Genomic DNA, 22,442 nt, shown 5'->3' with positions numbered 1-22,442 from the left:
CATTTGAATTCTTATAACAATTCCTAATTTAAACATTGTTAATCAGCAAATGTCCTAAGTTTTGATTCAGAAATCTATGGCATACGTAGAATGAAAAAATTAATACCTTAAACAGAAATATTTTTTCCCTAACTCTTGTTTCTTTTTTCTCTGTTTTTCGATATAAAAATATACATTTCAAAACATTTAAAGATATCTGAGAAACTGCAACAGAAAAGGCCTGTTCCCATGTGAGTCTGAAGGGGCCAGTTACGGTGCGGCAGGGTGAGCCTGTGGCCGCAGGCGCACAACACAAACTCTGTGATACTGTCAGAAGGAAGTTAACCTATTCTAGACTCACACTGACCTGAAAGGACAAAATTAAGAAAAAGACATGCCTCGAAGAGCAAAATAAAGAAAGATAAAAAATCCTGAGCACCTTTTACAATGTTGTAATAAAATACTTATTAATTTCTCTGTATAAAATTTTGGGAAAAGATAAAAGGCAAAACTACACATAGAAAGAGGTCAATGATAAGTGTTTATACAGTTTTCTCTGATGTGTGGAAAAAAACTGATAAAAAAATCCTTTGAGGTAATACGAAAGTTCATGGTTCTCATTCCATCAACATCACTGTTTGCTACCATAGCTTCTTAGCTGTCCAGCTAGATTTTATGCTATGAGCTGATGCATGAGATTTCATAAAACATTAATACCTCTTTTTTATACTGTAATTCTTTCACTGGTATACCATAAAGTAGTATTACAAATAAATTATAACTATATTTCATCATAAATCGAAATTAGGAAAGTACACTTCGCCAAACTGATTTCTGACTCTTTTAAATTGTATTTATTCACTCCCCGCCAATTTGAAAAATCTAGTAAATTACAGAGGGCTTCCTAGTCATTAACGTGAATTAGTAATGCTATAACTTAATTCAAAAGCAATTACTTCTTAAAAATAGTGCACATACCAGGAAAGCTTAGCATCAGCCAAAAGCTACTGGCATACCACAGGCAAAAGGCCAACTCCACAGGGATACGTAAAGGTCATTTTATGGACAATCCATATAAAAACTGCTCTCAAGATATTTTGCCCATTAGAATTTGTTTACAAACGGAAATCTAATTTGATGATTTTAGGCCTTTGGGCTAGAATCTCACAACCAGAAAGAATAACACCTCTAATATGAATTCTTATGATATTGTCAGAAAGTTAAACCATTGAATTTTAAACTCCTGTTAAAATAATAGATGACAGTAAAAATAAATTCAAAGGGAAAGAAATAATACATGAAAAAGCTATGGGGTAACAAATGTTGAGCCTACAATTAAAAACTATTTATTTTAAATGTTTTCCTATGTATAAGACAGAAAAACCAAACACTTTCTACTTTTGTATTGTCAGAAATTCCATGAAAATCTAGAAATGAAAAAACAAAAAGTGAAGGATAGACATGCATCTAGCTGGTTGACTGTGAAAACCTGAGAAATAGCACTAAAAAGGATAAGATAGTATTATTGCATACTAAAGAAATATGACAAATACCTGCAAACACTTTTTCTATTGAAGCTTTTGAAATAATACACCCTGATTGTCCAACAAAACCAGTGCTGAAAGCTGATAAATATTGACGGTGGCACCTGGTGATTTCCTTCCAGCTCAGCCACGGCAATGATTCTGGATGCCATCAGCACTGCCCCCACAGGGGGCATGTGCTCTCCTCTGGGTATGCGGGAAGCTGTGCGGTTGGGGACCAGATTACTGCAGGTGTTCTCAACATCACTGGGAAGAGCTGCCAGCCAAAGGAGAAAAATGAAAATGGAGAATGCTTTCCTATGCTTTTCCACAGATATAATCACTATTTCATGCCTGCAAAATCTAGGAAAAAAAGAAAAGAAGCTCCTTTGTTCCAGATAACCTGTCAATTCGGAATTCCAAATACCATTTTCCCTACAGGAGTAGAATATACTATATATCCATATCCATCTTCTTATTGAGTCCTTGATGAGATTTTAGTTTAAAAGGAGAATCAGGATCCAGATGCTGAATGGTGCTTCAGCAACTTCACATGAAGTGACTTTTGGGTTTGCCACATAGTCTGAGTTTCTTTGTTGTAAGCAGCTGGGCCAGGCCATTGAGGAACACCAAAAAGATGGTCATGGACATGACAATCACATAGTGGCTGATGCTGCAAAAGGAGAAAAAGATGTTATAGGCAGAGAGAACACAGGTGAGGAAAAGCATGAGATTCCTCTGAATGGTTTTAAATGGACGGATGAAAATCTCCTCTTTCAGGAGCTGGAGTAGGTGTTCCTTCCCCTATTTCTCCTGCTAAGTACAGCTGTCCATTGGTTTCTGGTTCCAGGACCTTCAAGTACAGCTGTCCGTGGACTGGTTCCAGGACCTTCCATGAATACACAGATCTTCGAATGCTCAAATCCCTGACATAAAATGGTGTTGTATTTGCAAATAAGCTATGCACATCCTCCTTTATACTTTAGACCAGGGGTCCCCAACCAGGCAGTGGACTGGTACCAGTCTGTGGCCTGTGAGGAACTGGCTGCAAAGCAGGAGGTGAGTGCTGGACCAGTGAGCATTACTGCCTGAGCTCTGCCTCCTGTCAGATCAGCGGCAGCACTAGATTCTCAGAGGAGCACGAACCCTATTGTGAACTGTGCTTGCAAGGGATCTAGGTTGTGCACTCCTTATGAGAATCTAATGAGTGCCTGATAATCTGAGGTGGAACAGTTTCATCCCGAAATCATCCCTCACCCCCGCATACACAGCGGCGTGTGGAAAAACTGTCTTCCATGAAACCATTCCCTGGTGCCAAAAAGGTTGGGGACTGCTTCTTTAGATCATCTCTAGATTACCTACAAAACCTAACACAATGTAAATGCCATGTATGTAGTTGTTACACTGTATTGCTTAGAGAATAATGGCAAGAATAGAAAGTCTGTACATGTTCACTACAGATGCAATTTAAAAAATATTTTCAGTCCATAGCTGGCTGAAGCCATGATGTGGAAGCCAAGGATACAGAGGGATGACTACACAACTAAAATGTCGGACACTATAAACAAACATTGGACAACTCCAGGCGGTGGAAAGAGGGCAGACTGGTCAGTGATCTTGGGTCCCAAAGAATTCCCTGAATTTTCTTTTGCAGGAAGCACCAGCAACCTAGAAATGCCAATGGGCATAGACCCCCCCAAAAATCCCCAAAAAACAATAATACCACCACCACAAGAGCCTATTCTCTCTAGCTAAGGGACAGACAAGGAAAGGAGCAGTCCTGAAAGACAGAAAATGTTTAGATAGTAACTGATCTACTTCAGCCAAACACCACAGAAGAAACGTGGCTCCACCCCTACCTATTCCAGCACAGGCTGAGTGGGGAGCCCAGACTTCCATCCTCACCAGGCTATAATGGGGCACTCTAATTCCCCACCTGTGCCCTCCCCTCCACTGTCATGGTGTCAAGGAAGGCTGAGGAGGGAAACTGGTACTTTCATCCATACCTGGCGGATGTCAGTGGACATCACGTGGGAAGCCTAGACTTCCACCTCCATGAAGCAGTAATGAGGTCCCTCCCCCTCTTCAATGGGGTCATGTCAGGCCTAGTGGAGAGCCAGGAATTCCATCTCCACTCAGAGGCAGAAAGGCCATTCTTCTCCTGACCATGTTATTAGTGGAGGTCGCATGGGAGGCAAAGAGGACCTCTATCCTTCCCAGCCATGAAGGCAGTAGTGGAGGCCTCGCAGGGAGCTGTAATGCTGGTCCCTGGCAGGCAGCAGTAAGCAGCTCCCTCTCGGGTGCCAATGGAGGCTGCATGGGGACCTGGATTTCTAACCTCATCAGAAACAAATGAGGCAGTGTTTCCTCTTCCCCTGCCATAGTAGTGTCAGAAGCCAGTTAAAACAGAAGGTTTAAATAAGACTGAGAATCTCATAAGCAAATATTCAAAATGTCTAGGTTACAAGAGAAAATCATTCACCACATCAAGAACCAGGAAGACCTCAAGTAGAATGAAAAAAGACAATAAATAGATATCAAAACCTAAATAACAGAGCTATTAGAATTATCTGGCAAACATTTTAAAGTGGTCATTATAAAAATACTTTAATGAGCAATTACATACATACTAGAAACAAACAAGCAAACAAAAAACAGAAAATCTGAGCTAAGAAACAGAAATTCTCAGCAAAGAAACAGAAGATGTAAACAAGAAGCAAATAAAAAAGTCTAGAACTAAAAATGCAATAACCAAAATAAAAACTTCTGTGGAAGTGCTCAACAGCAGAACTGAGGGGACACAGGAAAGGATCCGTGAACCTGAGGATAAAACAACAGAATTTACCCAGCCTGAAAAACAAAAATAGACTTAAAAAAAATAAAATAAAACAGAGTCTCAGGGACCTGTGGACTGTGACAAAAGATCTAACATTTGTGTCACTGGAGTTCTAGAAGGAAAAGAAAAAGAGGCTAAAAGAGTACTCACAGGAATAGTGGCTGAAAAGCTTCCAAATGTGGCAAAAGACATAAATCTTACAGAAGCTAAGCAAACCTCAAATAAGGTAAACTCAAAGCAATCTACACAAAGACACATCAAATTACTAAAAACCAAAAAAAAAAAGAAAAGAATTGGAAAGCAGTGAGAAATGACACCTTGCCTATAGGGGAAAAACAATTTGAATAGCAGATTTCTCATCAGAAAATATGGAAATGACCAGAAAATGGTGCAACATTTTTCAAGTGTTGAAAGAAAAATAACTGTCAACCCAGAATCCAGTAAAACTATCCCACGGAAATAAAGGAGAAATCAGAATTCATAGATGAAAAAAAAAAAAAAAAAAGCCTAAATGAATTTATTGCCTGAAGACCTAATCTAAAAGAATGTCTGAAGGAAGTTTTCTAAACAGAAATAAAACAATAAAAGAAGTAATCTGCTAAAATCATGAAGGAAGAAGAACTCAGTAAGTAAAAATCTGGGTAAAGAGTTTTCCGTGTCCTCTAAAGTTTTTAAAATTATATTTGATAGCTGATACAAAAATTCTAATACTGTCTGATGTGGTTTCAAATGTGTGTAGAGGAAATATTTAAGACAATTATATTGTAAGCAGGGGAAGGCAACGGGATGTAGAAGGAGGTAGGGTTTCTATACATTACTTAAACTGGTAAAATGACATCACCAGTAGACTGGGATTAGCTACATATATATAATACCTAGAGCAACCATTTAAAAAGCCATGTAGGCTGGGCATGGTGGCTCACGCCTGTAATCCCAGCACTTTGCGAGGCTGAGGCGGGTGGATCACAAGGTCAGGAGATCAAGACCATCCTGGCTAACATGGTGAAACTCTGTCTCTACTAAAAATACAAAAACAAAATTAGCCAGGCATGGGGGCAGATGCCTGTAGTCCCAGCTACTCAGGAGTCTGAGGCAGGAGAATGGCATGAACCCGGGAGGCTGATACTGCAGTGAGCTGAGATCACGACAGTGCACTCCAGCCGGGGCGACAGAGCGAGACTCCGTCTCCAAAAAAAAAAAAAAAAAAAAGCCATACAAAGAGATACACTAATAACACCACAGAAAAGTAAAAAATAATTCTATAAAATGTTCAAGTAATATACTGGATAGCAGGAAACACAAAACACTGAGAACAAACAGAAAATAAAAAAATAAAATGACAGACTTAAGCCCTAACATATCAATAACTACATTAAATGTGAATAGTCTAAATACACCAACTAAAAAACAGAGATTGGTAGAAGAGAATAAAAAACATGACCAATGACCAAACCACATGCTGTCTAAAAGATACTTCAAGTATGGAGGAAACATCATGCAAACATTTATTCTAAAAAAGCAGGAGTGGCTATATTAATATCAGATAAAATAGACTTCAGAGGAAACAGACTTCAGAGCAAAGATACCCTTTCTCAAAAACTGATAGAAAAACAACACTGAAAATCAGCAAGGATACAGAAGAACTCAACACTATCAAACAACAGGATTTAACTCACAGTGATAAAACACTCCACCCAACAAGAGCACAGTACATGCTCTTTTCAAGTGCCCATACACACCAAGATAGACCATATTCTGGGCCATAAAACAAACCTCAGCAAGTTTAAAAGAACTGAAATCACAGAGAGTGTGATTTCTCTGACCACAATGGAATCCAACTAGAAATCAACAATAGATAACAGATATATTACCAAACACTCAGAAACTAAAAAACACAACTGTATAATAATCCATGGGTCAAAGATGAAGTTTCAAGAGAAATAAAAAAACAGATTGAATGTAATGAAAATAAAAAACCAACACATCACAGTTGATGGGACACAGCTAAAGCAAGCACAGACAGGGAAACAGACCCATGCAAATCTGCACCCCATGCCCCCAAAAAAGTGTAAACCATACACCTGGTATCACCACAGCCTATCAGTGTGAGTCTCACACCATCTACAAAAAGTAACTAAAATGGATCATGGACTTAAAAGTAAAATGTAAAAATATCAACATTTTAGAAAAAAAATCTTTGGGATCTGGAGCTAGCCAAAGAGCTCTTAGTCTTAATACAAAAAGCACAATCTAAAAAAGTAAATCTGATAAATTGGGCTTCAAAACAAACAAACAAACAAAAAACCTTATGCTCTGTGAAAGGCCCTGTTAAGAGGGTAAAAAGACAAGCCACAGACTGGGATAAAATACTTGCAAGCCATACATTCGACAAAATACTTCTTCTTTTCTTTTCTTTTTTTAGGCAGGGTCTTGCTCTGTCACCTAGGCTGGAGTGCAGTGGTATGATCACAGCTCACTGCAGCTGTGACCTCCCTGGGTTCAGGTGATCCTCCCACCTCAGCCTCCTGAGTAGCAGAGACCACAGGCATGCACCACCACAGCCAGCTAATTTTTGTATTTTCTGTAGAGATGGGGTCTTGCCATGTTACCCGGGCTGGTCTTGAACTCTTGGGCTTAAACATTCTGCCACTTTGGCCTCTCAAAGTGTTAGGATTACAGGCATGAGCCACTGCATTCAGCCACAAAGGACTATTTCCTAGAATAGGATATAGAATAAATTCTCAAAACTCAACAGTAAAAAGACTCCACAAACAATTCAATTAGAAAATGATCAAAAGACATGAACAGACGTTTCATCAAAGAGGATATACAGATGCCTTTTTTAAAAAAAATGGCAAAAACTGCAATTACTTTTGCACCAACCTAATAAAATCAGACTCCCCCAAAATAGAATAAGCATAATCAATACCAAAAGCTAAAAAGCAAAATCAAAATGCCAAAAGAAACAAAAAGTTTCTACAAAAATAAAGTAAAACTAGCCCTACAAAATATTAACATATAAAGTTAAATGTAACATGGGCATTAGAATCAACAGGAGAACAGATCATCCTGTCACCCAAAATCAAGGAATCATCACCAGTAACTCACAACTGTCCTCGCTGGACTCACTTTAAACTTATAAGCACAAATGAGATTTGGTTCTCACCAGTGTCTCAATCCTGATTGCACACTTGTGAATTATTCTTCTCTGAGTCAAACCAAATTGTGTCCTTCTCTCCTCAAAGTTCTGTCACCTTCCTCCCATCTCAGCAGATGACTCTGCTTTTTTTTAATTGAGAAAACACTGATAAAGTGATCACAAGAGAAGTGCCTCTTCTCACCCCGAACTTTCTAACCCACTCATATCTGTGCCCATATTGCCTCCTGTACCTTTCTTGTCTAAAACAAACCCCTCCACTTCTACTTTGGATCCCATCCCAACTCTCCCACTAAAGCTGGGGTCTCCAGTCCCCAGGCCTTGGACCGGTACTAGTTCATGGCCTGTTAGGAACTGGGCCGCACAGCAGGAGGTGAGCGGCAGGGAAGTGAGCGAAGCTTCATCTGTATTTGCAGCTGCTCTGCATCGCTGGCATTACTGCCTGAGCTCCACTTCCTGTCAAATGAGTGGCAGCACCAGATTCTCACAGGAGCATGAACTCTATTGTGAATTGCGCGTGCAAGGGATCTAGGTTGTGTCCCCATTATGAAAATAGAATGAATGCCTGATGACCTGAGGTAGAACAGTTTCATCCTGAAATCACCCCCGCCGGCCCCTGCGCCTCTCGCCCCATCTGTGGAAAAACTGTCTTCCACGAAACCGGTCGCTGGTGTCAAAATGACTGGGGACCACTGTACTAAAGGACTATATTTTTCCAACTATCCCTTTCCTCTTAGATATCACCCATTTTTCCTTCTCTAGATGAGCATATCCTTGACCATACTAATGTGTAATTTCTCTCATTCTAACTCTCCCAAGATCCCATAGCTCCCTCCAGCACTATCCTAATTTAAATTTTATATATGCAAAACCCAGATCTTAATCTTCCACACCTTCTTTCACCAAACTCACTCCTCTTAGAGCTTTCTCCAGATCTCTGCAATGGCTTTCCTAGTCACTCAGTTACTCAAGATTAAAAAACAAAACTAGGAGTCACTCTTGATTCTTTTTTTCTCCCAGTATATTAATCTACCTCTCTGAAATCCTATCAACCTCTCTGAAAATATTTTCTAAGTCCAACCACTTGTTGCCATTTTGAATTGCTACCCTAGCCTAAACTGCCATCATCTCTAGCTTACAATACCACGAAAGCCTCTTCCTCAATCTTCCTGCTCCCTCTCTCGATCCCTCCAATAGGTTCTTTACACTGTGGCCAGTGTTATGTCAAAAATGTGAAGCAAAAAAAATAACTTCCTGCTCAATAAACTAATGCTTCAACTTACACTTGGAATAAACTCCCAGTTCTTTACAATGACTTTCAAAGGTCATAAGTGACAGCAAATATCTACTCTCTGAATTCTCTCCCCACCATGTTTTCCCTCACACCATTCTAGCTACACTAACTATACAGAGCACCCTTGACACAAGTAACTCCATCTCAGAAAAAAAGACTCCATCTTACTTTTCATAGGACACTTTGCCAACAGGGACAAGATATTTTGATTAATAAATTAATATATAAAGACTGCATCCAACGAGATAAGGACATAAACAGGCACACTCTTGCACTATCAGTCCTCACTGGAGGACTCTGCAGCCACAAAAAGAGCAGGACTTCACAGCTCAAAATGGCTGTCTTTACTGACACTGTCTTGCTGTCACTCCTGATAAGCACCCAGCATCTGCCACTGATGTCTGTGCACACATCAAAGACTCTTTCTTGTAAAACAGATGGGCCCTGGCACAGACTGGGAGGTTCTTTTTGTCTTCCTCACTTTCCCTGGACTATTTCCTTAACCCTTTCTCCTATCTCTCTCCTCTTGATGTTAAATGTTACTTTGTTTGTTGTGGAATGTTTAATCTGCAACATTTAGATATTAATTAGGTATAATATTACATATAGTTTACAATACTGACTGACTTGTGGAGTGGCTTGTGGCGGTGTAGCTGTGACTACCAAGTGACCGGGAAGTTCTAAGGAGCACTGCCTCCTAGAAAACTCCATGCAGTTCGTGGCCTTTGCTACTGAAATAGCATCGACAAAAGTCCGACGCTGTGGAAAGACACAAACACGAATGAACCTGGTTATCTCTGACCTTGCACTGCTCATAAGACTTTCATATTTTCAAAAGTATTTACTCACATGGGGAAACGGTTATTACAGAAAACCATCTTTTAAAAAAACTGTATATGTCTGCACATAAATTAAAGCTAAAAGGACATACATCAATATGTGGAATAGTGGTTCTCCCTGAATACTACAAACTGAAACACTGAATTATGAATGACTTATTTTTTCTTTATGTTTTCAGTATTTTCTTTAATATATTTGTAATATATTGCTATTTATGTGATGTTTACAAATTATGCTAGGTTTAGCCACAGAACTCTAAGGCTGACTTCATAATTACCACAGAAATCTTCAACTCTATTCTGTTCCTGAGGCCTCAGAGGACACTCCAAAATTGGTACCAGTTCCTGAGATTAAAATCCTCAATCCAGGCCAGGTGTAGTGGCTCGTCATGCTTGTAATCCCAGCACTTTGGGAGGCCAAGGCAGAAGGATCTCGTGAGCTTAGGAATTTGAGACCAGCCTGGGCAACAGAGTGAGACCCTGTCTCTAAAAAATAAAAATTAAAAAAATTACCCGGGTGTGGTGGCAGACACCTGTGGTCCTCACTACTCAGGAGACTGAGTTGGGAAGATCACTTCAGGCTACAAGGTGGAAGCTGCAGTGGTGATCAGCTCACTGTACTGCAGCCTGGGTAAAAGAGCAAGACCCTGTCTCAAAAAAACAAAAACAAAAACAAAAACACTGGATATAATCATCCCAACTTCTTCAGGGACTGAAGTCTGTAGTCAGAGATGAGATGAGTGAAGGAGTACAAACTCTTCAGCATAGAGCCTGGAGGTCAAATCCAGAAAAGCTCAATCTGACCTTGGTTCCATGGGGGAAACCAGGCAAGGAGGTGGGGAGCTAGATAGATTAAAAGCAACAAGGACCATAAAAGATTAATCTTTTATAAGCATTATAGAAAGGATTATAGAATGTGGTATATCCAAACAATGGAGCATTATTCAGCAATGAATAAAGTACTTTTACATGCTACAATATAGATGAATGGCAAAAAAATAAAAATAAAAAGTTACACTAACTGGAAGAAGTTAGGTGAAAAAAATTACATTTTGTATTTTTCTGTTTATATGAAATGTCCACAATAGGCAAATCTATAGAGACAGAAAGCAGATTTGTGGTTGCCTGCGCTTGGAATGGTAATGGGAACAGATTGTGAACAGGTAGCGGGTATTTTCTGTGTGATGGAAATGTTTAAAACATAGATTGTGGCGATGGTTGCCCAACTCCATTCATTTGCTAAAAATCATCAAAATGACTTAAAACATTTATTAAATCATTAAAAAACTAAAATAGATAAATTTTATGGTATGAATTATCTCAAGCTGTTAAGAATAAAAGCAAAGAAAGAAAATATTACATGCTAGCAGATTTTTGTTGTTGAATTTTGCCATCACTTTTAGGTTAAAATATTAAATCTGACTTGATGTCTAACAAAAATGGCTTGTAAAACCAGGTGACCCATCCTCAAATTTAATCTAAAGTCTGTCTATAAAAGGCATTCCACAGATCACTCATCTCCTTACAGTGGCCTGAAATTACTCTCAGCTCATGTAAGCTAACATAATTGGCAGGAAACCGTTGTGAAACTCATCATCTTCATGCAATTGAGCCATAAGGCATCCAACTTGTGATATCTTGCATCAATCAAGTCTTGGTGTCATCTCAACATAGCAGAGTTAAAGGAACATCAAATTTCAACTTGAAATGAGTTCAGCTGTTCCCACTCCCCTCCCATGACTATTGTGCCATCATTTAAACCAGCAATTCTCAAGATGTACATGTGTGATGGTCGAGGGGAAGAGTGTATGTGTGGAGGCACACGGAATTGCCAGGCAGGCCTTTTCAACCTGCACAATGGTGACAAAATGTTGATTGTATTTCTCCTCTATCAGGGTGATGGGCAGTAGAAGCAGGTCATACCTGTTCGAGGTACTGGGGCAGAAAAAGTCTGAGAGTCACTGATTTTAATAAAGTTTGGTATTCGTTGTAAGAGTACAGATGTTTTATGACACTTATTAATTACATTTAGGATATACAAACACTATTGAATAGAATCATGAGTTCTCTCTTTTTTTTTGAGTTCTCATTATATCGAAAGAGAAATGATAAACACGTTGGTTGTCATTTGTATTTCAATAAGGTATAACAATGGTGCATGTGGGAAAAAAATTAAAGTCCAAATGAATAGTGCCATCAAATCAAACTGCAGCTCAATCAAACTGATGATCCTGACTACTCTACCCACCTCACTACAAATGGATTTAGAACATAAATCTGAATATATGTTTTTATAGTTATGAAAATTACCTCAAATGAATTTTTTTCTCTGGTTTTAAAAATGCATTTTCAGTATGCCATACAAAAGGCAATACTCTATAAAGTTTATGACCTGCTATAAACGAAGATAAAGTGTAAAGATCAAAAGAAGAAAATACTAAATTAGCTCTGTCAGCTGAACAGTTTTATGGCTGGGCAGGATATTTTTCACATGGCTGTTAAAAAGCATACCTGATGCCACAGGTTCTCAAGAGAAACACTGAACTCACACCAGTAGTTTCAGCTGAATACACTGACTGCAGTGCATCCTTCCTGAGTCTCAGTTTCAGTTTGGTAAAATCTGCTCTGAAGATGCATTTGAAACAGAGAGTACTATGGCTATAAACAGATACACTATCTAATGCCCTAACAATACAGTCTTTATTGTTTAAGAAGCTATACTTATTAACCTGAAACTATTAATAATAGGTGACAAATCTCTCAAAAGTATTCTAAAAACCCACGGCAGTCACCACAACACTATAAGCATTACAGATATGCACCAGACTACATTCACGGGGCAGTCAGCTCCCACTCCTCTCTCAAATTCTGGGACAGATTCCCACCACTTCAGGATTCACAAAGCAATAAAATAGTGAGGACAAAAGGGCAACATTCCACTCCCGTGAATAAAAAGCATGGAATGGCTGAAATTGCTAATTATACTATTAACACAAAGGAGTTTAGGAATAAAATTCATCATGAAGGGGAACCAGTGTAGGAGCACAATTCCAATAACCCCGGCACCCGTGAAGGGAGCTCTGCCGGACAGTTCATAATATCAGCAAAATGACAAGAAACACCACAGCTTTTCAAATATACTTCACATAAGAGTAACTGGAAACTCAAAACTTAAATGCAACATTCTCACAAACAGGAAGCAGAAAAAAGTACAATAATGAAGTTTTGACATGTGAACCCTATCGTACAGTGCTTTAGTTCTGAATCTTGACATACATTTCCCCCTACTTCCCCACCATTATCCAAGCCTTTTCCTCGCAATAAACTAGATGTTTATGAAGATGCATGAACCCCTCCTGCCCATCAGACCAGCACCACATGATTCACAGAGGCACTATATGCCATTACTGCTACACAGGATACAAAGGAAAGACCTTAGAATTCTAACTTAGCAACAACAAAAATATCACATTGCAGCATCAATCAGGGGCAATTCCATTTAGAAAGCCTAACTTCACCAACTCAGATTTCATTTTTGTCTCTCCATCCTGACCCTACTCCCCTGACCCTGCAATCAACTTCTTCTCTTAAAGAGGGCATCTTTTCGACAGTATAATAAGAGACAAAGGAGACAGAGCAAGGAGATATTTCATCAGGAATGACCAACAGAATGTGTGGGAAATTTACGTAGATTTGTTCAGTGCCATCAGCCTGATGAACAGAGATCTGAAGTTTCTTATACTTACCTTTGAGAAGTTTCTCAGAGCAAGCGCCCCATTTAACCTACGGGGGTTTGATCCCCAATGACGAAACACTGAGAAAGAGGTAAACTAAGGTTTAACATAACTTATTCACTGGCTGTGCCTTTATCATCTTCTTATCCACTTTGGATCTTTAATGTTGTATAGACGGGGGTGTGACGGTTATAGCAGGACAACAGGCATAAATCAGGAATGTCTCCGGGAAATCAGGGCACAGGCTCACTGTATATTCAGGGGAGCTCCCACTATAAAAAATATTATCACAAAATATTTCTATAGCATATTTTTACCCTGAATAGCATTAATAGTATTTTAATATGTATACATAAATTATTTAAAGCGCTGAAACATAAAATTAACACCCTTTTCTCATGGCTAGTACGGGGTGGTGGTGGTTATAAATGCATTCTCCGCCTATAAGTGCTGATGTGTCATTCTGTTTCCCTTGGTTTGAATGATGCTCATTGTTTGTTTTATGCTTTTGTATTGTTTTTTTCTTGCTGTTTTGTGCTGTTTATTCCATGATGGCTATGTAAAGGAATGTTAAGAATAAGGCTGGAGGTACCACACAAATGTCAACAGGAACGTCATGATAGACGTTAAATGTGAGCTTGCACTAGCTCTTTTAAAATGTACCAAGCATCAACACCCATGAGAAGAAGGGAAAACAAAAATAATAAAAACATATCAAGCAAACACAGGTAATAAATGTAAAATAAAATGGACTATATCAAAATAAAAAACTTAAGCCTCCCAAAGGCTATTTTCTAGAAATTTCTTTATCCAAAATCTATGGTTTTATAGACTTTATCCAAAATTTATAGATTCTGAAATCCAAATTATTTATCACATATCATGCACATATGCATTGGGCTTTTCACCTCTATGACTTTGCTCATGTCCATCTGCCTGTCTAAAATAGTCTTCCCAAACCTGTAAGTGCCCTAATTGAAATTATACCTTTTGGGTAGAAGTTTTTCTGTGGCAAAACAATAGTTTCTGGTGATCCCAGAGGGAGATGAGAGAAACAAGGTTGTACACCTTTTGGTGTAATTTTAGTTAGGGGACTTACAGGTTTGGGAAGACTATTTTAGACAGACAGATGAAAATGTGGCACATATACACCATGGAATACTGTGCAGCCATAAAAAAGGATGAGTTCATTTCCTTTGTAGGGACATGGATGAAGCTGCAAACCATAATTCTGAGCAAACTATTGCAAGGACAGAAAACCATACACTGCATGTTCTCACTCATAGGTGGGAATTGAACAATGAGAACACCTGGACACAGGGTGGGGAACATCACACACCGTGGCCTGTCGTGGGGTAGGGGGAGCAGGGAGGGATAGCATTAGGAGATATACCTAATGTAAATGACAAGTTAATGGGTGCAGCACACCAACATGGCACATGTATACATATGTAACAAACCTGCACATTGTGCACATGTACCCTAGAACTTAAAAGTATAATTAAAAAAAAAAAAAGAAATTACACCTTTTGTTCAAGGCCCAGTTCAAATGCCAGACTTGGCATGATGTTTTCTGTCACTGAAGGCTTAAGTGAAGCAGCCTCCCTTCTGTATTCTTATAACCCTTAACCACATGTTGCCTTATACTATAATCATGATCATTATGTCTTTAAACCTACATTAGGCCATAACCTCCCTGAAAGCAGTGGCCATCCATTAAGAGTCATACACTTCCAGGACTGGAATGTTCCATACCAGTTATAAATCCTTATGTTTACATTCTTGATGAAGCAGCTATCTATCTCCAGAGATGGAGCATCATCAAGTCTTAAGTCCCATTCATCTCTGGGCACTTGACAATATCTGGGAATGCTTTATGCATGGTGAGTGTTCAATATGTATTTTTTTTCTGAAAAGTGATCGATATATTAAACACATACACAATGCAAAAAATAAACCTAGCTATGCCACATTATTGTGCAATCTTTCAGAACCAGTTTCTACTCTGTAAAATAGAAATTGTTAATATTTTCTCCACATCATTTCATGAGAATCCGCGAGATAACATAAGTACAATTCCTAATACACTGCATACAATAAATGATACTCTACTAGTAATATCATTATCATCAATTTAATACCTTTCTCAATAATCCTTAACTTTTCCCAATCATTGTTTAACTTAACCTGCTTTTCCCAGGTTTGGGTAGAAGTTTTTCTGTGGCAAAACAATACGATCCCCCAATTAGTTTCTGGTGATCCCAGAGGGAGAGGAGAGAAACATGGTTGTATTAAATTAGTTAAAACAGCTGAACTTGACACTTCCAAAAAAAAAAAAGCTTCCCAGAATTTTCAAGAGAAAAATGGTGAGTCGTTAAACAAGCAACATTAAAGACTGCAGAGGGATAAAAGAAAGCCTCCTGGACAAAGACAAACACAGGACTTCCAGAATAGACCAAAGGCTGATACTGATGCAGGAAGGGGGACAATAAAAGGCTAAAAGGTGTTTTCTTTTTCTTTCTCTCTCTTTTCCTCCCTTTGTCCTCCTTTCTTCCTTCCTTCTTTCCTTTGCATGCCTTCCTTCCTTCCTTTCTCTCTTTCCTTTCTCCCCTCCTTTTTTTTTTTTTTTTTTTTTTTCCTTTTTTATAAAACAGTGCATTATTAAGAGAGGTAGAGAAAGGAAAGAGAAGTTGTTCTGGGAATACTCTGCCAGTCAACTTTTAGATGAAAGACTAAAAGTGATGAAACCCTTCGTTTCTGAAAACAGAAACGAAACAGGGAAAAGAGTGCTGAACGGAATGGAACCCGTCATGAACTAACAAGAGAATGGATTATTCAGTTGAGAAAACTGAATAAGGGGCAGAATGAACATAATTAAAAAAACAGGCTTCGCCGGGCGCGATGGCTCATGCCTGTAATCTCAGCACTTTGGGAGGCCGAGGCAGGTGGATCACGACTCTGGAGATCGAGACCATCCTGGCTAACACGGTGAAACCCCGTTTCTACTAAAAATACAAAAAATTAGCCGGGCGCAGTGGCAGGCGCCTGTAGTCCCAGCTACTCGGGAGGCGGAGGCAGGAGAATGGCGGGAACCCGGGAGGCGGAGCTTGCAGTGAGCTGACATCACTCCAGCCTGGGCGACAGAGCGAGACTCTGTCTTAATAAATAAATAAATAAATAAATATTTTTAAAAAGACAGACTTGTGTTATTGCTCAGTAAGTAGTTGTTGAATAAAGCATAAAAGACTAAATATGTTAGTAAGTAGGAAAAAGATAATGAATTCAGGATTCCAAGGCTGAAATCTCCTCTATTTCAGTCCCAGGCATAAAGGTAATCAAGGTAAGCAAAGGGGATGCTGCAGCCAAGGAAAATTTCTGTTCAGGGGCTTGCTTCTGGGTATCTCGTTTCATCACTGCTTCTCTGATTTTGCCCCATTCTCTGTAGCCCTAGCAAAAGCCCTTTTGGGCCTTACTCAAAGCTTTAGTTTTGGCAACATAATACTCCCACAGGCTTTCTTTAACCATAGCTTTTAACTTGCTAACAATAGTCTTCATGTCACAAGGTTTTCCTCTTAATTACCAATGTGACATTTACTACTTGTTTCCATCTTCTGACGTAAATAACAAATCACTTTGCCAACTGTGCAGTTTGGCAGCATGCGCAAAACAGGCAGTGACTGAGCAGCCTGCACACCCCATGGCAGCTTCACCATTCACAAGTGCTTCCTTTAAGATCAGCTCAACCATTGACTGACTCTGTGACATGAGCAAGTCACAATCTCCTTAGGGCCACAGTGTCCTCATCTGTAAAACGGAGATGGCAAATGTATCTACTGTGAAAGATAATATCTACAGTGTTATGAGGAAAATCACATGAAATAATGTAGAAAGTAATGTAAATAAAGTAGCACAGAAGTGTTGGTTATTTTTGGTAGAAATGCGACCAGGGGCAACCCTTTGACTGACATCCTGGGCTTCCTACTCAAGTTTGAGCTTCTATCTTACTTTGCCTTTTGTCTAATAGAGAGGACTCTGTGGTTTCTGAACAGCCTTTATCACGTCTTTCATGACTCCAATCTCAGATAAACAACTGATGGGTATGTGGACTCTGTAGCAATGCACAGCCTTGCTGTGACCTTGTGGGAGGCTCTCTGCCTCTGCTCTGCTCTGGGAATGAGCTCACTCCATTTGGGCCCTACATAATGCCTTCAAAATCCTTCTTTGACAGAGAGTAATTACACTTTAATTTAACTAGGGACATTCACTCCTTCTAATTATAATATTCCTCATGCTCATTAGTAAAATAAATGAAAATAAAATCTCCCTCAAAGGGAGGTGTGAGGGTATTCCCATGCAATACTACTACTCTGTTTCTTCTCCCCTTTCTAATTAAACTTGAAAGAGTAGTCTGTACTTAGAACTCTGCTTCCTGACTTCCAATTCTACTTATGCATTTTTCTCTTTTTTATCGGTCATATATGCAAGTACTAGAAAAGCAAAATAATGGAGAAAGACTTATAATGAAAAGCAACAATCTCTCATTCCTTCTTATTCACTTTTCAGAGCAACGACTCTACTTTTCTTTTTAGATCTTCTGGTGGTTATCCCCCTAATATGACTTATTACCTTTATGTTGTTGTTTATGGATGCATCCATTTAAAACAAAGTCCCTCCTACTAACCAGAATTTAATCTATGTATACTATGCTCCACTCATTTCAACTTTTAATTTTTCTATTTTTTTCTTATGAATCAACTTTGAGGTATAATTTACATGTGAGAAAATGGAACCATTTTAAATGTCCCGTTAACTGAGTATTGACAAATGGTACACTCGTGTAACTAAAAACACCTTCAAAATATAGAACATTTCTGTTACCCTAAAAGTTCCTACATACCCTTTTGTGGTCAATCATACCCCAACTGCCAGCCCCAAACAACTGGTGATCAACTTTCTGTGACTACAGTCTTGCCTGCTCTAGAATTTTATATAAATGGAGTACACTATATAGTCTTAGATATCTGGTTTCTTTAACTCTATAAAGTTTCTGATAGTTATCCATGTAGTTGAGCTCATCACTTACTCACTTCCTTTTTAGATAAGTAATATCCCATTGTATGGCTACATCACAATTTGTTTGTCCATTCATGTGCTGGTGAACATTTGGATTGTTTCAAGATTTTGGTTCTTATTAATATAGCTGCTATGAAAATTCCTGTACAAGTCTTTCAGCATACATATGTTTTGCCTTCTCTTGGGTACCTGGAATTGCTGGGGCAAGGGTAGTGTGTATTTCACTTTTTAAGAGAGTCTCTTTTCCCTCTAGGTCTAACTCACAAATAGGATGGCCACAGTAAGTTCTAGGCATGTGATAGGAATTGCTGCGTCATGTTACAGGATGAGTAGGAGGGATGCCTGTCTCTGTCCTTTGTTAGGAAGAGGCTACACATGCTAGAATGGAGGACAGCCTCACTAAAGTGGAGGCACATATATCATAGCAGTGAAATTCCTCCCAGGTCTTTTCTTTTTTTTTTTTTTTTTTGTCTCTTCAGAGGCGTCTTCTGGTTTTCCACTGGGAGTAAAACACCTGTAGCACTTTCTCCATGGGGATGAAGGAAGGAGGAGACAGGCTACGGAGAGCCTGTTGATACCATCATTTGGTAGGCAGATATCCAATTAATCTCCTGCTTCCCTTCCTCACTCCTCCTTCCACATTACTGTCTGACTGAGTCTAAAGCCCCTGCAACTCCCTTCCCTTTGGTCATACCGGTCTGTAGCTTCTGGGCTGCTGCTTCCTCCCTCTGGTTACCTATCTTCTAGAAATTTGTTGAACTCAAATTTGCTGATAGTCCTTCTCCCATTCTTTTCATTTTGGTAAGTGTGTTTATTTTTATTGGGGTCTTGGTAGAAAAAAGAAAAATGTTTATCTTTGGTCTGCAGTCCTCACCTGGAAACTGGTGGATCTGATTCAGTGCAGCAATCTAGCACCAGATCCTACCCCTGAAACTTCTCCAGCCACGCTCAACAATGCCCACTGCCACTTAAACCAAGGCACGCCTTTATGTTTTCACTTACACTCTGTCACATCTGAGACTGCATGACCTCTCTCCTGCCTGAAATGCTCACATGATTTTCACAACACGGCTCTCTCTCGGTTTTCTCCTGCCTTCTGGCCACTTCTTTCAGCCCCGTTTCTATACTTCTTGTTCTCTGCTCTTCACCTTCTCTCACTCTACACATTCTCCCTAGTTCTTGTGACCCAACATACTCTTGTAAGCGCCACACTTGCAGTGTCAGACAGCTCCTGTCCTGACAAACCTGCCTTAAGCTACAAGACTCAGACAGATACCCTAAGTGTCCCCACAGTACAAGAGAGCCTACTGTAGAATTTCTCACACTGCACCATATGGCCTGCTCACGGATCTGCTTCCTCCTCCAGCCTTATGCTTCCTGAGAGCCCAGAACTGTGAGTTTCTCATCCCCAGCAACTCTCCTAGCATACAGCTGGTGCTCAATAAATATTTGCTGGACTGAATTGAGATCATGGATATGAAAAGGTGCTTTGTGTTTTATACATGTTATTACTGGTAATCAGAGTAAAAACTTTTTACTTTGAAGAAAAAAACATGCCAGGTAAAGATAAACCTCAAGCTAATTAAAGAAAATCTAAAATTCTTAGTGCAATACAAATGAATGCCTGTTCATAAACTAATGATGCACATCTCCCTATGAAAATTGCATCTTCTTCATTCCTTGGCACCTCTTTAGAGTCAAACCAATTTAGACGTCTCTGATCAAAACAGTCTCACACCCAAGTTCACAGCAGCATTATTTACAATAACCAAAGGTGGAAAGAACTCTAGTATCCATTGACAGATGAACAGGTGAACAATATGGCATATGCATATACACATACAATGAAATAGCATTCGGCCTTTAAAAGGAAAGAAATTCTGACACATGCTACAATATAAATGAACTTTAATGATATTACACCAAGTGAAATAAGTCAGTTGCAAGAAAGACAAATACTGTATGAAGTCATTTACATGAGGTACCCAGAGTCATCAAATTCATAGAAAGAAAGGTAGAATGGTGGTCGCCAGGGGCTGATGAGAGGGAGAATGGGATGTGACTGATTAATGCATTCAGAGTTTGCTTTTCAAGATGGAAAGAGTTCTGGAGACAGACGGTGTGTGGTAATAGTTGCACAACCATGTGAATGCATACTTAATACCATTGAACTGTACACTGAAAAGCTGTTATGATGGTAAATTTCATTATGCGTAGTTTACCACAGTTAAAAATAAAAGAAAAAGTCTCATACACAAAATACTGTATTTTACCAGAATATTTTTGAAGCAAAATTCTGACCTATGTCTAAAATGAAAATAATCAAATGGTAGAGTAAAGAGAGGTATGCCAAATGTAAGAAGCACTGTAAAGGACAAAAAAGCAGAATTACAGAATGACAACAATAACAATTGCTGACATTCACTGAAGTTTACTAGATGCCAGGCACTACGCTAAATACTTAAATGCTTTATATAAATTAATTCATTCAAAATGGCTACAAGAGAAATGGGGGGCTTAGAGAGATTAAGTCACTTAGCAAAGGTTTCACAGCTCAAAAGTGGCAGAAATGAGATTCAAACCCAGGCGGTCTGGTCTAAAGCCCATGCTCTGGCCACTATCTGCCTGGGCACTTTGGGATGAGAGGGCTGGGGAGGGGAGCGGAAGGGGATCTCTAAACTTTCCCTAACTTTCAAGTTTAAGAGACAAATGAAAACAAAATCAATTATCTATGGAGTACCTTTTACATGCCAAGCACGTATGGCATGTAAGAGATTCGAATCCAATCCTGGATCCCAGGGAATCCACAGTCTATTGGGAGAGGCAGATATGTATATAAATAACCAGGCAGTACATGCCAGGAGCTGCCTAAGAGGTATCAACAGAGGGAAGAGGATGTTTAACACATGGTGTCTCCCGCAAACCCATACAATTCTTGGCAACACAAAGTGATGAATGAATATTGACTAAATGAAATAAAATCAGTATACAAAAATGTATTCTGTCTCAGAATGCATTTGGAGAAGAAAAGACAAAAGAATCAATTTTGCTTTCTTCCTCTCAAAGAAAAGAAATTTAACAGATTATGGCAATCATTGAAATTTAAATCACAATAAAAAGGAAACTGACTTTTTGTTCAGATTACACTTTATTTTTAATTAACTAATTAATTTTTTTTTTTGAGATGGATCTTACTCTGTGGCCCAGGCTGGAGTGCAGTGGCCCAGTCATGGCTCACCGTAGCCCTGACCTCCCAGGCTCAAGCACTTTTTCTGCCTTAGCCTCCTGAGTAGCTGAGACTACAGGCATGGGCCACTGCACCCGGGTCATTTTTTTTTTTTTTTTTTTTTGCTTTTTGTAGAAACACGGTCTCACTATGTTTTCCCAAGCTGGTCTCAAACTCCTGGGCTCAAGCAATCCTCCCACCTCGGCCTCCCAAAGTGCTGGGATTACAAGTGTGGGCCACTGTCCCTGGCCTTTATACTTTATACTATTTACACTTTAAATAGTTATCACATATTAAAAGGTTACCATATTAAAGATTCTAGGAGACAGATAATGATCACATGAAATTTAAACTACCATATAAAATTCATACTGCAACTAGAACAGCCTCATTTTTCTAAACAGAGATGAGAGATTAAGGAAACACACAAGGACACTGGAATGATCAGCTTTGAAACCATGGATTCAAGCAGTTTATCTTGCATCTTCTGTTGCCCTTTAGTTCTCTCTAGACTTAACATCTATCATCCTCCCCACAGCACTCCATGTAAACATTTGCTGATGTGCTAATGCCAAGAATTGGAGAGACGTCTCATTTCCAGAGGCTTAAAATAACGGCTACTTGCTGCACTTACCTCAAAATCATATTGGCACCTTCTATACTAAGATACTAAGTTTTAATTTTTTTCACTACATTATTAAGAACTTCTACGTTAGTGTAGTCATGCGCCACATAACGATGTTTTAGTCAACAATGGCCTGCATGTACACAGTGTTCCCAT

General features: G+C 39.1%; 1 protein-coding gene across 7 annotated transcripts in view; it reads right to left on the bottom strand.

Moving 5' to 3' along the window:
- Window positions 1-419: 419 nt before the first annotated feature.
- PIGN (phosphatidylinositol glycan anchor biosynthesis class N) overlaps window positions 420-22,442 on the bottom strand; it is a 150,239-nt gene continuing 128,216 nt past the window's right edge. For 6 of the 7 annotated variants that reach the window (XM_050768140.1, XM_050768137.1, XM_050768136.1 and 3 more), the window contains one exon: window positions 420-2,175. In XM_050768140.1, the coding sequence (XP_050624097.1) occupies window positions 2,052-2,175 (124 nt within the window). In that variant the 3' untranslated portion in view covers window positions 420-2,051. Of the gene's footprint in view, window positions 2,176-9,416; window positions 9,549-22,442 lie in introns of all 7 variants that reach the window. The other variant, XR_007721317.1, reaches the window with a different exon arrangement.

This window comes from Macaca thibetana, chromosome 18 (assembly GCF_024542745.1).
Source record: "Macaca thibetana thibetana isolate TM-01 chromosome 18, ASM2454274v1, whole genome shotgun sequence".
Taxonomy (NCBI): domain Eukaryota; kingdom Metazoa; phylum Chordata; class Mammalia; order Primates; family Cercopithecidae; genus Macaca; species Macaca thibetana.
This window is presented reverse-complemented; position numbering and strand designations above follow the sequence as displayed.